The following is a 14,427-nucleotide window of genomic DNA, read 5'->3' as shown; positions in this document are numbered from 1 at the left end:
TTGTGAAATACAGTGTTCTCCTCTTGTTAAGCTAACATTAATCTTAATTGTATTCTTTTAGTAATAATAATAAATACACTTTCTGTATCAAGAGGGTCCTACTTACCTACATCCACATTAGTTTAAGTGACTAATGACTCTTTGTTGACGATGATGATCTGGTGGAAATACTGACTGTGTTCCCAGTCTACCTGCCGGTCCTGTGGAGGCGGTGCTCATAGCCGCTGATGATGATTCCAGTCGTACACACCCATCAACACCCCAGGGCCTCGATTCACAATGACACTGATTAGACGTTCGCTCGACTCGCAATCACATTTTTCGCTTTAAACATGGTTATTCGGCTTCTCATTTGTACATATTTAATTTCAGCCTTTTTAAAATGGCATTCCGCAGTCTTTTCAAGGACAGCAAATTGCGGCTTTCAGCTTCATTTAGCCTCTTCTGAGATTGAGGGTGGTGAGCACATTAGGGAAAATGACTAAGTTAAAACATGTTGTTTATTTTGTGCTTTTTTTTTTTTTTCCCCCAGCAATTTTGTCAGATAAGAAACGATGTAAAACAAGTTTTCAGTGATTCCTTTTGGGTAAAATAACACCGCTTTATGATCTGGGGGCCACGGGGGAATTTTTTAATCCTTATAAGAGTTTTTAAGGTTTTTTCGCCCTCAACTGATAACATCAGTTATACTTAACAAACACACACACACACACATAACCGGATGTACTTGCCAGAACTTTCCAGAACTCTGGAAAAACAGGAAAAATACACATTAATCAACCAGCAAACAGAACAGCACACACACACACACACACACACACACACACACACACACACACACACACACACACACACACACACACACACACAAACTTTGGAACGATTACTGGAAGTTACATGATTTTCAGGAAAGATGGAGAACAATCAGCCAAAGAACATCTTGACATTTTGATCCAGATCATCACTAAGAAACGGTGTAAACAACTGAGGTATAAATGCTTGGTCAGCCCAGCAATAAACGGAATCCACTTTTTGTAACCCTGTCTGTGTCGATTCTTCTCAGAGTTTTGGCTTCAACGTATACACAATATACACATATACGGCAATATATTGTAGCAAAACGTATACAACAATGATCAGAGAATGAAGATGCTGTCGCTACAGACGCGTGGATGAGGGAAGGGTCGACAAGTGCGCAACCAACAAAAGGTTAGCTAAGTATAGAGTTCTCCAGGGATGAAGTTAGTATCGCCCTGGCTCCTCTCAACACAAAGCAAAGTAGGATTTTTAAGTTGGATTTTGGTTAACTGCAGAAAATAAACTCTGTGGCAACGGCAAGTTTGTGGTACTTGCCACAAATGAACACCACTTTCATGATTTCTGAACACCACAGCCTTTATTTTAGGTGTCTAACCAAAAAAACCCTTTCAAAAAAACCCCATTGACTTCAAGAAAAGGGAACCGGAACTGCAAAAAAAACAAAAAACGTATGTGAATGTTTTAGGACTCCTGTGGCACTCTGTGGGGAGTTTTTGTTTTTGTGACATAGCCCATTGGAAACAGTGATTGCTGTAACATGATGTAAAGCGGGGGGATATTTTGATGCGTCTTCTAGGTGGAGAAATCTTGAAAGGAAGATGGGAATAGTTGGACAATAAGCTAATAATATCTGATCTCACTCATCCGTCGCATCAAGGTTTTCAGCTGCCTTCCTCCTCCCCCCCCCCGATGTAGATCAGTATTATTACAAGAACAAGCTCGTATCATGGACCGGCTCTGACTAAATCATCAGTCAGCTATCTCGTGACATGGGACGTTGATGCATCTTTTCCGTTTTGGCAGAAAAGCAGCCATCGTTAACATATTTTTGGGTGAGATCATAAACAGATTTTCCCACTTGCTGATCTGAGCAGCCACAGTTCATGGTGCGATCACCGAGCGCCTCCTCGGTGCGCGCGTGGGTCCATCTGTGTGTGTTGGCGGTCCTCCGCGGGGCGCCGCTAAGCCGGACGCCAGTGAGGTCAGTCAGTTTAGCAGTCTGGTGCTGAACGAGTCGGCCATCGCACCGGCTTAGTCTAAACTCTTACGGTACTCAGAGCACCTGCACACACACTTCCCTCACGCCAGCAAACCGGCCCCGATGATGAAATTCCTGCTCCCGGGTGACTTGGATAATGGGTGTCGCTCAGAGGGAGGTTATAACAGGCAGTTCCCCGGAGGGTCGAGAGCTGGCTCCATCTCCATGGCGATTATAACTAAGGAAACCAAGAGTCCCCTCCATCACGTCTAGACAAATTAAGCGGGCAGAAGTCAGAACTATTTCTCTTACACACTTCTTCTAATCAGATTTGAAGCAGATTTGTCTGAGATGCTAATTCCCGAGGAGCCCCCCGAGACAAAGCTTAATCGCGTTGCATATGAATGAAGATAATGCTTCAAACAAAGTTAAATTTCTCCCTCGCAGACTCCATGAAAAACTTTTGAAGGGGAGGACTGCGGGGGACGAGCTCTGCGTAGAAAGAGACGCGCGAAGGGAGCCAGCGCCGGGCGGGCGTGGTTGATCTGACATGTGAGGCGAATCGCCACGTTTACAGCACGAAACGAACGTGGAAGAAACATCGCAAGGGTTACTTTGAACACTTTTACGCCCAATATTTGTCCCGGACTGACTCGGATGTATCGATTCATGCCCGAATGAACATGACGCAATGGAGTCCAAGGTTCTTGAGGTGCTCGGGGTTTCATCATTAGCTGTTCCACCTCCCTCGCTTCACTCCAGCCCGCCAGAGGACGAGCCGGGCAACCAATCCCACCTCCAGGGGGTTCATTTTTTTTTTTTTCTCCATCACATATTTGGTTCAGAGCTGGCGTTCGCCCCGGCATTTATTTATTTATTTGATGAAGGCATTCCGTCTGGTTTTACATCAGGTCTGTAATTGAACGTTCGGCCAGCGGGGGAGTGTGAGGCGGGGGGGGGGGGGAGGGGAGAGGGTCCGTCTGCTCTGTAATCAGCGAAACGCACTACCTACTGGATCTGCTTCCCAAACGTCAGGCTCAGATGGCATCTCACACACACACACACACACACACCAGAGCGGGATAATTTAGCACCCACACTTAAAGTCCAGTCAAAGATGATCTGAGTGGTTTAAGTAACAGCCGTGTCTGCTTGCCAAGGTGACTCCAGAGTGTGTGTGTGTGTGTGTGTGTGTGTGGACGTGCGTCGCCGCCGCGGGCGTCGGGCCTCTCTGTCACCTCGCCAGTCTTATCTAATTCAGCCGTCACACATCCTCCCGAGCTAAAAGCAAACAAATTCCCACAGTGATGCATCTTGTAAACAACCCGCAGACAGCCGCGCTTCCGCTGGATTCCACCGCGATCGATTGATTAACGGCTCAAAGCGGAAGCAATCTTTACTTTATTGTATTGCATAACACGTTATCCCGGTCGTAAATGTTTAAAGGCCACCCCGGATAACTCATAAAGACCCTATTTGCATTGTGTTTACTGCCTCTCGCAAAAAAAAGAGATGCCTTTTTTTTTTTTTTTTTTTCTTTCTCCTCCACACATTGATTGTGTGCGGGAGCCATTGTCAGCTGTCACCAGTTGACATTATCTTGGGCGTGGTACATCGTGTCCCCGGCCCGGACAATAAAGCCTTGTCTTGTTAGCTGCTAGCCTGGACGTAGCCGCGGATTCCTTTTTAAGATGTGTGCCAGCAGATGGAGAGAGCAAGAGTGTGTGTGTGTGTGTGTGTGTGGAGCTCCTGCGACACATCCTGCTCACCAGGGAGTCTCCCCCTGGGATGAGAGCTGATCTAAAACACCCTCCCCCCCTCGTCGCCACCCTCCTCCTCCTCCACCACCACCTTCACCCAACTCCCCATGGCAGGCCTGGGCCACGCAGATAAGACTGTACAATTAATAGCACCGCAGGACCAGCGCCCATGGGGACACTTCAAAGATTGCATGTGTGTGTGTGTGTGTGTGTGTGCTTACGGTGCACTCGAATGCATTAAACTGTGTGCGAGCAAGAGGATCCGCGCCCGTGTGTGTTTTCGGTTTGTAAGTGTGACGCAATATTTCTCCTCCTAACACTCCTCATTTACATTTAATGGGCGAGGAACCTTCTCCTGCCCCTTTTTTTCTTTCTTCGCGCCGCAGATCACGTATGCGAATGTGGCGGCCATAAGCGGTGTTCGTTCAAATATATCGCCACGTTTGGGATGGGAACGGTTGGGCAATTTTTCCATGACGGGGGAGAAGAGGAGTTATTATGCCTCACAAAAGAGCCACACATGTAGAGGGATCTGTGCAGTTCCATAGAATGAAGAGAATACATTTTTCCTTTTTTTAGAAGTAAGGGCTGAATTTCTGACTGAGATGTTTTCTGTGGAGCAGAGCAGCGGCCATTAGTTGATTAATGATGCCAACTGTTTTTATAATTGCTTCGTTGTTTTCAAACCAAAAATGACATTTGCTGATTCCAGCTTGTTAATGTCAGTATGCTGCTTCTCGTTGTCATTTCTGACAGTAAATGAACAGTCTCTGTGTGTTGGACTGTTGGTTGGACGAAAGACGCAATGTGGCGGGGTCGCTTTGGGAAATTGCAATGCTGTAATCGATAGTTGAAGGTCTAATGCGGCGTCTTTTCTTTCCGTTATGACGGCATGGTACTCTTAATTCATCACTTGGTTGCAGTCACACAGGTTGTAAACAAACCAACATTTAAGACAGATAGACATTAGCCGCGTTATCTTGACTTGGGTTGAGGATTTTCTCCATTGATCAACCGCTTAACTCAGTGTTTTTCGACCCTGGTCCTGGGTGGGCCCCTGCCCTGCATGTTTTTCGATGTTTCCCTGCTCCAACGCGCCGATTCAAATTAACGGGTCCTTATCAGGCTTCAGCAGAGCTCGATGACGTGCTGATCATTCAAAGCAGGTCTGTTGGAACAGGGAAATGTCTAAAACATGCAGGGCAGGGGGTCCCCAGGAACAGGATCGAAAAACACTTCCTGAACTCATTCCCACTTCAGACATTTAGAAAAAATTGTTTCGCTTATAATGACTTCCATATCTATATCATTTATTTTCTTGTGAGTAGCATGTAGGGACTACAAAGGTCATCTCATTATACAACCATGTTGTAAAATTGATTAAAATTTAGAAAATGAATGAATCTTTAATCTTAAAAATAAACCACTTAAAAATGAACTTTTTGTCTGGATTTGTGGCCTCAACTCCAGTTATACTTTCCTGCAAAATCCATGTCCGACACACAAATGAAAATTTGATCGTCCTAAGTTAGAAATTAAGTCTCAGTCTTTCAAGATCCGCAAAACATTTTCTGGAGCTTCACAGCAGATAAAGCGATGCAGCAGTCTGCAGCACGGGGTCTTGATTTAAAAACTTTAAAAACAACCCGCGAAAAAAACCCCCCATAACATAAAATGTCTCCATGCAGCTAGTTCGCCGTAATCCAAGTCTCCAGAAGCTCCGAGATCCCAAATTGATTTTAAGAAGGCGTTTTTTACACCCACTACAGTCCAGGTTTGCGCTAATGCTATTAGCGTCGCAGCTACAGTGAAGGTTTTGTTCTAAAATAGGTGTAAATAGCATCCTTTCTAATCAATTTGGGATCTTAAGGCTTCCGAAGAGTTGGATTACGCTCGACGAGCTTTATGGAGCCACTTCATGTAGATTTTCTTGTCCCCTCCTACTACTTTTTTTTTGTTGTAAAGCTCCAGAAATGTTTTGTGAACTATGAAACTTCACCCAACTTTCCCTCTGCATGGAGGGAGGGTGAGTATATAATGACTGAATTTTCATTTTCGGAACGTCTCCTCCTTCACACGTGTGTATGTGATCCTCGAGGCAGAACATTTGACAGCCCGTCGTATCTCTCCTCGCCTGATTGCTATTCAGGTTGCGGTATCCAGCTGTGGAAGCGGGTCACCTGTCTGAGACGGGGGGGGAACCGTGATTTTTCGAACTCGCGGCGTGACATCAGACACGCGTAGACGGCTCGGGCGAAAAACGCCCCAGCGAGCTTGTCGTCCTCATCGTGAACCTCCTTAGGGTAGCGGAGCACTCTATCAAATTGCACTCGCAAATAATCTCACTTTAATCGCTTCACAAACTTGTATTATTATTGTATTACATTATTAGATTGTTGCTCCGTCCCTTTGTGTTTTCTTCCCTTCGCGCGCCTCCCTCGGGGTAAAGCAAAATTCCATTCATCCTCAAATTATTATGGGGATGTTGACTGCTTTTGTATAGTTTATAAACCAACATTGCATGCCCGGCTTTAACAACTCAGACATGGTCTCTGTGCAATTTCATTTTGTGGTCCCATATGCGTCAGCAGGCCTGGGAGCTTAGGTCTGTGTTTTCTTTCCGTGACCGACTCGATTTTGGACACGCGGCTGAATGTTTTTCTGTTTTTTTTTATTGTGGAATGTGTTTGCTAGCTTCCCCCGACTGCAGCTGTTTGGTCCGTGGCTCCCCGTTTTTTTTTGTGTGTTTTTTTTTTTCTCTTCGAACCGTAGAAGCATTTCATCAGACAACGTGGATAATGAAAAGCCGCAAGAAGCTGGGAAACATTTTTTTGACGGTTCACTGCTTCGGTTGCATCACTTGTAATTTCTGTTAGGGGGGGAGGGGGGGAGAGAATTAGCACGCCAAGCAATATGTGAGCAGGGTTTCTGCTGACTTTAATTCAGCTATCTTCTCGGGGTCAATCTCATAAAGCATCAGCCTCCTTTTCCCCCCCTGGCTTATTCCCTGTCGATACGGTGATGGCTATCATGCCAGATTGAGACCAAAGGGGGATATTTCTCCTGACCAGGCTGCCGTCCTAATCCTCAGTGCCCAGATTACTGCTCCCTCCCCTCCCTGCAGGACGGCCGGGGCTGGCAGACTGGCAGCGCTGTGAACCAGAGCTGAGATCGGATAAAGATGGAGAAGAGGGAGAGAGAGAGGGAGGGAAGGAGATGAGGGAAGCCTGCCGTCTCCTGCTATAATATAGATTTGTCTAACACTCCGCCGCTGATGTGTCTTCACCATTTGTCAGTCTGCCTTTCCTGCCAGTCCATCTGTTGCTCGCACGGTTTGTGGATTCCCAGCCCCGCCAGGAGAAAACCAAAAAAAAAAAAAAAAAAAACCCACAACCCTTTTTTTTACTCTCGCTGTCATTATCTCTTCTTTACGGGCAGGATTTGCAGAATGCACATTGAATGCAATCCCTTATTCCTCCAGTCGTTTGAAGACGTAGAAGGGAGGCGCCGTGATTATTTCCGCGCTCGCTATAATCAGCAGCGGCGCTGTTTGTCTGGAGGATCCTTCGCGATTTCACGGTAAACCGGCGCCGAACTTCGCCGAGAAAATGATGCAGTCATTCTTTTTCTCTAAACTGCCTCCGTCTGACACCAGAACTCCCCCGTCCTTTCTCCGCTCAGCCCCGCCTGATTTCCCCCAGCCTCCCTCTCTGTCCCAGGCCCTGCGTCCCCACATCCTTTTTTTCTGTTTTACAGAGCGCTTGACCTTCCGCTCGAGCCCCAAGGCTTATTGTCCAATTCATCTGTTCTCCAATCTCCCTCCGTCTCTCGGCCATTGTGGTTATTGTTCTTTCTCTCACTTTCTCCCCTCGCTCCAGCACTTCGCCATCATCCTGGGGCCCTGATTTATAAGCTTGCAGCGAAGGCCTGGCTGATCCTCCCCTCCTCCTCCTCCTCCTCCTCCTCCTCCTCCTCCTCCTCCTCCAGTGGAGAGATAGTGGCTGAGAGGCAGGAAGGAGAAGGCCGAGCGATTGGCGAGGATATGATTTGCCAGCCAAAAGAGGATGACACAAAGAATTTGAATGTCAGCGGGCTCTTGGCACTGATTTGCCTACCTGCGCCCGGAGCAGAGGGGGAAGCTCGGTTATCTCTTTCAATAAGCGACAGGGAGAGGCCAGAGGGTGCGCCGATAAGGTCAGAATGAAACTGGGCACCCAGAAAGTAAGTTAATTAAAAGATAGCTCGCATGCAGAACAACTTTTTCGAGATTACTTGAAAACTTTCTCGCTCTCCGTTTGCCTGGGGTTGTAGGGAGCGGGATGGGATTTGATCCATGCCCCCGTCAGCGCTGCTCACTCCCAGATGGCCGCGTGGGAATCAAGCGGCAAAAACCCTAAGTAACCCTGTGTGGTGCAGATGGCTCAGTGTCAAGACTGATGACCACTAGTGTTAAGTTGCCGTGTGCCGGAGCTGAGGAGGGGGCAAGAGGGGATTTTACCTACTTTGTGTGTGTGTGTGTGCGCGCGGGGGATTTACTCATTTCCGTGCTACCACAGCTTGCGGCTCACCATGTCGGCCCGTGACGCATGTGAACTTTGCAGGTGCACATTTGACTGCTGGAATCAGGTTACGCCGATCCGTCCGTTTCGCCGTTTCTACCCCCATTTGACGGCCGGTCGGTTGGTGTTAGACCTCCAGGAACACTTTTATGATCACTGTTTCCTTTAATCATAGAGAAGCAGTGATTGTGAGGTGGAGAAAATGAGGCCACACGGCTCCAAAGTACAGTTAAATGTTCAGGTGGCTGACTTTTCTTGGAGTGGGAATGAGTTCAGAGTGAAAGATAAGTGAAAGATTACCTTTTCTTTTCTTAGAAACGCTCAAACCGATTGATCAGTTCATTTTGCAGCTCTATTAGTAGATAAATGGCCATATCTGGTGACCACGAGACACAATCTGCAGCATAAGCAGATCTACCCCTCGATGAGCTCTGATATAGTTCAAAATAAACCAACACACCCATCCTGAACTGACTGACTTGAGTGTATTTCTCAACACCCAGAGGTGTGACTCCAGTTCATGAACTCCCAGGGATGCTTTGCAAAATAAACCCAAAACACATTCTGCAATTACTTTCTGGTGACATTCTTAAAGGCTGAAGTAAGCGGGAGGAATGTGCTTACTGACGGATGGAAAATACCAGCGTTCAATGTTGAAAACAGAAATAAATCAGAAGGAAAAGTTATATTAGTAAACACAGAACGATATGTGTTACACCGATGGAGGAGTGATAATTGGAGACATTCTAAAACTGCTCAGCGTTGGAAAATATTTCATTCTGCTTCTTATCACACAAACAGATATTCAAAATGTCTGCATAACAAATTACCGTTCTATTCCAATTCAAACATTTAATCTCACGTATCCACCTTTGAATTTCAATTTTGTCAAATGAGTCAAGCTCGTCTGCATGAAAGTCAGAGAATTCTGATGTTGCAGATCTTTAAACGTAACACTGAACCTTTTGCTGTGTATTTACCATATATCAGCACTTACCCGTCGGCAAAAAGCAGATAAACACAACTCACTCTAATAACCATATCCCCACAAAAACCTTTATTCTGCACATGCAGGAACACTTACCTTTTTTGCCGCGCATCAATTATAAAAACATCTTACATTTTGGTGAATAATGAATTTGAAAAGGTCCTAAAAGCATGAAGTGTAATGCCTGTGGACACCCCTCAATCGAGAGGAACATGACTGAACGAGTGCTCGGCTGTTGCTTTAGTCGATTTCATATAGCGTCTGTGGTCTGAATGAGCAGAACTCAATAGTTGACAGTCAGTTCTTGCCTTGCACAGACACAAAGTTTATCACCTGGAATGCGTTGTGATGTCTGCTGGCCTCAGGTGTGAATCTATAGGATAGGAATAGCATCAGGTAACGCACAGGTGATCTCGCAGGCAACCCAGCACAATATCCCCGCAATAACTTCTTTGTTTGTCAATCTTATTAAATATTTTTGCATCCGTCGTGTCGTGTCGTCCGCACCCTTTCACCTCCGGAGGCTTGACAAAATATGATTCTGAGATATAACGCAAAGCGGTAAAGCAACACCTGGATGAATCACACAGGTGTTGATTTATGTGAAACCTGAAGCTCCCGTTCTGCGTATCTGAGCCTGAGTCGTCCTTCTATTCTTCCACCCAGCGTTTAAATACACATGATGTGTATAAATACTATATGATAGGAGCTGATAAAGTTCATCTTTCCGCTGATAGGGCAGGTAGACGCCCAGCTAAATCGATTCAGGCTTTGAGCTACAAATGTATCCGAGCCCACTGGCCCCCCAGCAGCTATTTTCATATTGGAGGAGAGGCCTTCATGCCCCCTGGCTGCTTCAAGTCTGGAGGAAAAAAATATGCTATCCATCTCACAAAACAGCATTTGTTTGCCTGCCAGGGCCTTCAAAACCATTAACAAGATTAGGGAGCACACAATGGCAACAGTCCCTCTCCTCCCTCCCTCTGTCTCCCTCTCTGCCCCCCCCGCTCTTTTTTCCCTCCCATTTTGTTCTCGCTCATTTGCCAGTACAATGCAGACATTCAGTGGTTTGTCTGCACCTCCTCTCCTGAGGGAACTTCAGCACAAAACCTCCTCATGCAGGCAGACAGCAGTGGCGCACACACACACACACACACACGCACAGAAGTAGAAACCAACACACAGGAGCGTAAATTAACACAAAAAATTAATATATTCACGCCAGAGGCAGGCTTTCTGTGTCTCTCTCACACACACACACACGCACACACACTCCCCTTCCCTTCAGCCAACCTGCTTCACTGTGTGCTGCGCTAACGGAGAGAAATGAACTGAAAACAAATCAACGGAGGTTACATAAACACCATACTGTCCTGGAAGCACTCGTTTTAAAAAGCCTTGCACGGACCCAGAGATGTACACTATTCCCATAAATGGCGTTGCGCAGGGCAGCTGAGTGGGTGTGTGTGTTCTTGTGCATGAACATCACAGACAAACAGAGGGCGCATCGGATCGCTCCCGGCCTGTTGTTTTGAGGCAATTTATTCCTCTGGATCTATTGATTTTTGTGTCCATCACTGTGTCTTTAGTTGTGTGTTTTTTTTTTTTTTACCAGCATTCTCCACACAAAGATCTTTGACAACTCCCAGTGCCAAATATGAACAGAGGCGTGGAGCGTGATGCTAGCACTGCGGCGGTTAAGAGTTTTGATGGTAGGGCGAACAAACGGAGATCAAACCCGAATCGTCGACGAGACCGGGAGAGGAGAGTTTGGCTCCCGTGCTCGTTTCGGCGCCTCCTCCTCGGCTCTCCTCGTCTTCGCCTCCCGCCGCTCCTCTCATCTCACTTTTCATCAAACGCGCTAATCTCCTCTCCTCTCCCCTCTCTATCTAAGCAATAAAATTTAATTGCATCCGTCTTGCATTTTTTTTTTTTTTTCTCAGCGCAAGGGCTCAAGGAGTTTTTAACACGAGTGGTATATCTCATTAAACCTGCCTTCTCCTCCACTCTTAGGTGCCTACAGACGTTTCCATGGGTCTGCTGGCGGAGCCCCAGGTGGCCATGTTTTGCGGCAAACTCAACATGCACATCAACGTGCAGAGCGGCAAGTGGGAGCCGGACCCCTCGGGCACCAAGAGCTGCATCGGCACCAAGGAGGGCATCCTGCAGTACTGCCAGGAGGTAAAAGTGTGGGGAGTGTGTGGGTGTATTTTTTTATTTTTTTTATACGCACAACTGTTTATTTCCCCCGTAGAATCAATCAAATCTGATATCACACAGTGGTATTAATACACCCTTTCAAGCCGATATGAATCACGATCGTGCATTCTACTAAATCTGCCTAAAGGGGTATAGATATATAGACGGAGGCTGTAGAGGTAGTTGGGTTACTGTCCATTTGTAATCATCATTTTTACTGCCTGTCATCCCCTCAAACCGGCTCTCATTTGGCTTCGTGTCCTGTGATATATGGAATCCTTAAACTGTAATTACCCAGTGTTTATTTTGTTCTGAGAGAGCAATAAGCCGTGGGTGATAAATTTTTTATGGTCGTGACATTTTAGTTGGATTTTTTGGGTGGGATAATTTACATTTTCAGCCATTAAGATGACACCCTCAGCGCAAATTTAGAATGATTGAGCAGGTAGCGGCGCAGCTACTTTATTGAGAACACTTTAGGGGAGTGCTCAGCAAGCAAAATTGGATTGTGTGGTGTTGTTTTTTTTGTATTTTTTTCATTTTCTATAAGTTTTACAATTTTATTTTGGCATGTTTGGACAAGTGAGGACACTTTTCCAGTGGTATCAAAACAAAAATAGCTCAGAATGGGAGTTTTTGAATTTCCACCAGAGGAACGTGGACTAGGAACCTTTGGAGGACTTGCGGGCATTTTCCACTGATTGAGGGTCTAAATTAAGACTCAAATGTCCAAAAAGTCCCTGCCCCAGAGGCTGGCACTCTCCAGAAGTACAGGAACTTTTGGGGTGGGACTTGCAGCTGAACAGCTCTTATTGGCATTTTGTTTCAGAAAAAGGTTTTTTTTAAAACCTGCACCCTCAACCCAGTTTGTTTATTGTGTTTTGACACATCAATATGGACTTATGATCATCACTGTAGGATTGTCATGCTGATAATGATGACGTAAAAACAACGTTTCATACGTCAACAAACTCATTTGCCTCATCTTCTTGGGTCGATTGAACCTTTTGGTTCCTTAAAAACACGTAAAGTCCCACTCTCCTCTCTACCATCAAGCAAGTCAGCGAAAAGAAAGGGATTGTGGATATTAGAGGGCAGACGGAACTGTTTGTCCTCGCCTTGTTTGAGATATTATGAGAGCTCAGCAAAGTGAGTGGGTTACAGAGTCTGCGAACAGATTTGTTTTTTTACTCACCAAAATCCCCCAATTTGGCAGGATGACACGAAGCCAAAACTCCGCTCAGTAAACAAGCTGCTTAAGTCCTTGTGACTTCATTTTAAAAGCTCCGGAATGGCTTTTAATTAGGCGGCATGAAGCAACCGAAACCAAAGGCAGGAACACAACACAGTGACCTCGTTGTTTGGCCAAATGAAAATCTGATGCTTTTCAACACACCACACATGGCTGACGGTCACAAATAAACTGTTGTGGCGACTGAAACTGTTATCCTTCAGCTACTGTCGTCGTCAAACCGCAAGACCGCGCGTCCGTGGGAGAATATTTCAGCAGGCTTTCAATGAGCAAACGCGCCACATCTGAAAAGTTGTCTGATAAGAGGCGATGCATAATGAGATTGCTCTGAAAAGCATGTAAGAGAGACTCAAAGGAAGATAAGCTATCGTTCCGTTGTTGCCACTGATAATAAATCCGGCGATAACAAACAATCGGTCTAAGAGTCCCAGCTTTTACACGTTTTAACATTTTGAACTTATAATATCGAAAATTGAAAAGTCGAGATAGGGAGAGCTGGAGGATTTTCCCCCGGCCCGGAGCTGAATGGGGAAAAAGCCGATTTGGCAAACGTGAGAGTGACAAGGAACCAAGGGGGAATTATTATCTGCATTCAGAGAGGCTTGAAGGGAGAGAAAACAGAAGAGGAGGCGTCGGGGAAAAAGAATGAGGGGAAGAGGTACTTGAGGAGGGACGATGCGTCGACTCAGAATATATTGTGCAGAGGCAGGTGTCACGCATGGCTGGGAGGAACATGGAGGTAAACACAGCCGAGTCTGCCGAGCGGAAACGGCATCTGGGAACACGGCGGTAATGTAAAGATGGAAATACCTCGGAGGAAATACTAATTTAGAGAAGTGTCGGAGCAGAATATGTAAATATCTCAAACTATTAAGCGCTTTTCAGACGCTTGTAACTACGTGACGCTGTTGTGATGTATAACTCTGTGCGTGCAGGTATACCCAGAGCTCCAGATTACCAACGTGGTGGAGGCCAACCAGCCAGTCAGCATCCAGAGCTGGTGCAAGAAGGGACGCAAGCAGTGTCGCAGTCACATGCACATCGTGGTGCCCTACCGCTGCCTGGGTGAGTCCTGTGTGTTTTACTGATTTTCAGTCTTAGCTCTTTCTTGGAAAGCAAGAGAGACAAGAAAAGACCAGATTTCGCCGTGGTTACCAGAGCTTGAGTCAGCTCTGCCTTAATAGGAAGTTGTCAGTGTCAGTTAAAGTGTGTCTTTAAGCCAGCATAAAGCCGGGCTGAAGCTGCCTATTGTGTATGAATTATAGATATGAATATTGTTTTTTTTTCTTTCTCTGCAGTGGGAGAATTTGTGAGCGACGCCCTGCTCGTGCCTGACAAGTGCAAGTTCCTGCACCAGGAGCGCATGAACCAGTGCGAGAGCCACCTGCACTGGCACACTGTAGCCAAGGAGGTGAGCACACACACACACACACACACACACACACACACACACACACACACACACGTTTCCAATGCAGGAACTTTCCCCAGAGACTAGGAACCTTCGAAGGAAGTCGGTGTGTTTCCACCGCAGGGATCAGGGTCGAGATGATGATCCCGGGGCGTAACTTTACCCCCCAGAAAGTCCCTGTGGGGTGTAGCATCTTCCGAGAGTACAGCAACTTTGAGGGTGGGGCTTGCTGTGATGAACA

The 14,427-nt window shown here is 46.2% G+C and overlaps 1 protein-coding gene across 2 annotated transcripts in view; it reads left to right on the top strand.

The window, feature by feature from the left end:
* appa (amyloid beta (A4) precursor protein a) overlaps positions 1-14,427 on the top strand; it is a 40,691-nt gene that overhangs the window by 8,308 nt on the left and 17,956 nt on the right. For both annotated transcript variants that reach the window (XM_030409292.1, XM_030409293.1), the window contains exons 2-4: positions 11,338-11,505; positions 13,711-13,840; positions 14,074-14,186. In XM_030409292.1, the coding sequence (XP_030265152.1) occupies positions 11,338-11,505; positions 13,711-13,840; positions 14,074-14,186 (411 nt within the window). The remainder of the gene's footprint in view (positions 1-11,337; positions 11,506-13,710; positions 13,841-14,073; positions 14,187-14,427) is intronic.

Source organism: Sparus aurata, chromosome 24, assembly GCF_900880675.1.
Source record: "Sparus aurata chromosome 24, fSpaAur1.1, whole genome shotgun sequence".
Taxonomy (NCBI): domain Eukaryota; kingdom Metazoa; phylum Chordata; class Actinopteri; order Spariformes; family Sparidae; genus Sparus; species Sparus aurata.
The sequence above is the reverse complement of the archived record's forward strand: the minus strand, read 5'-3'. Positions and strand labels throughout refer to the sequence as shown.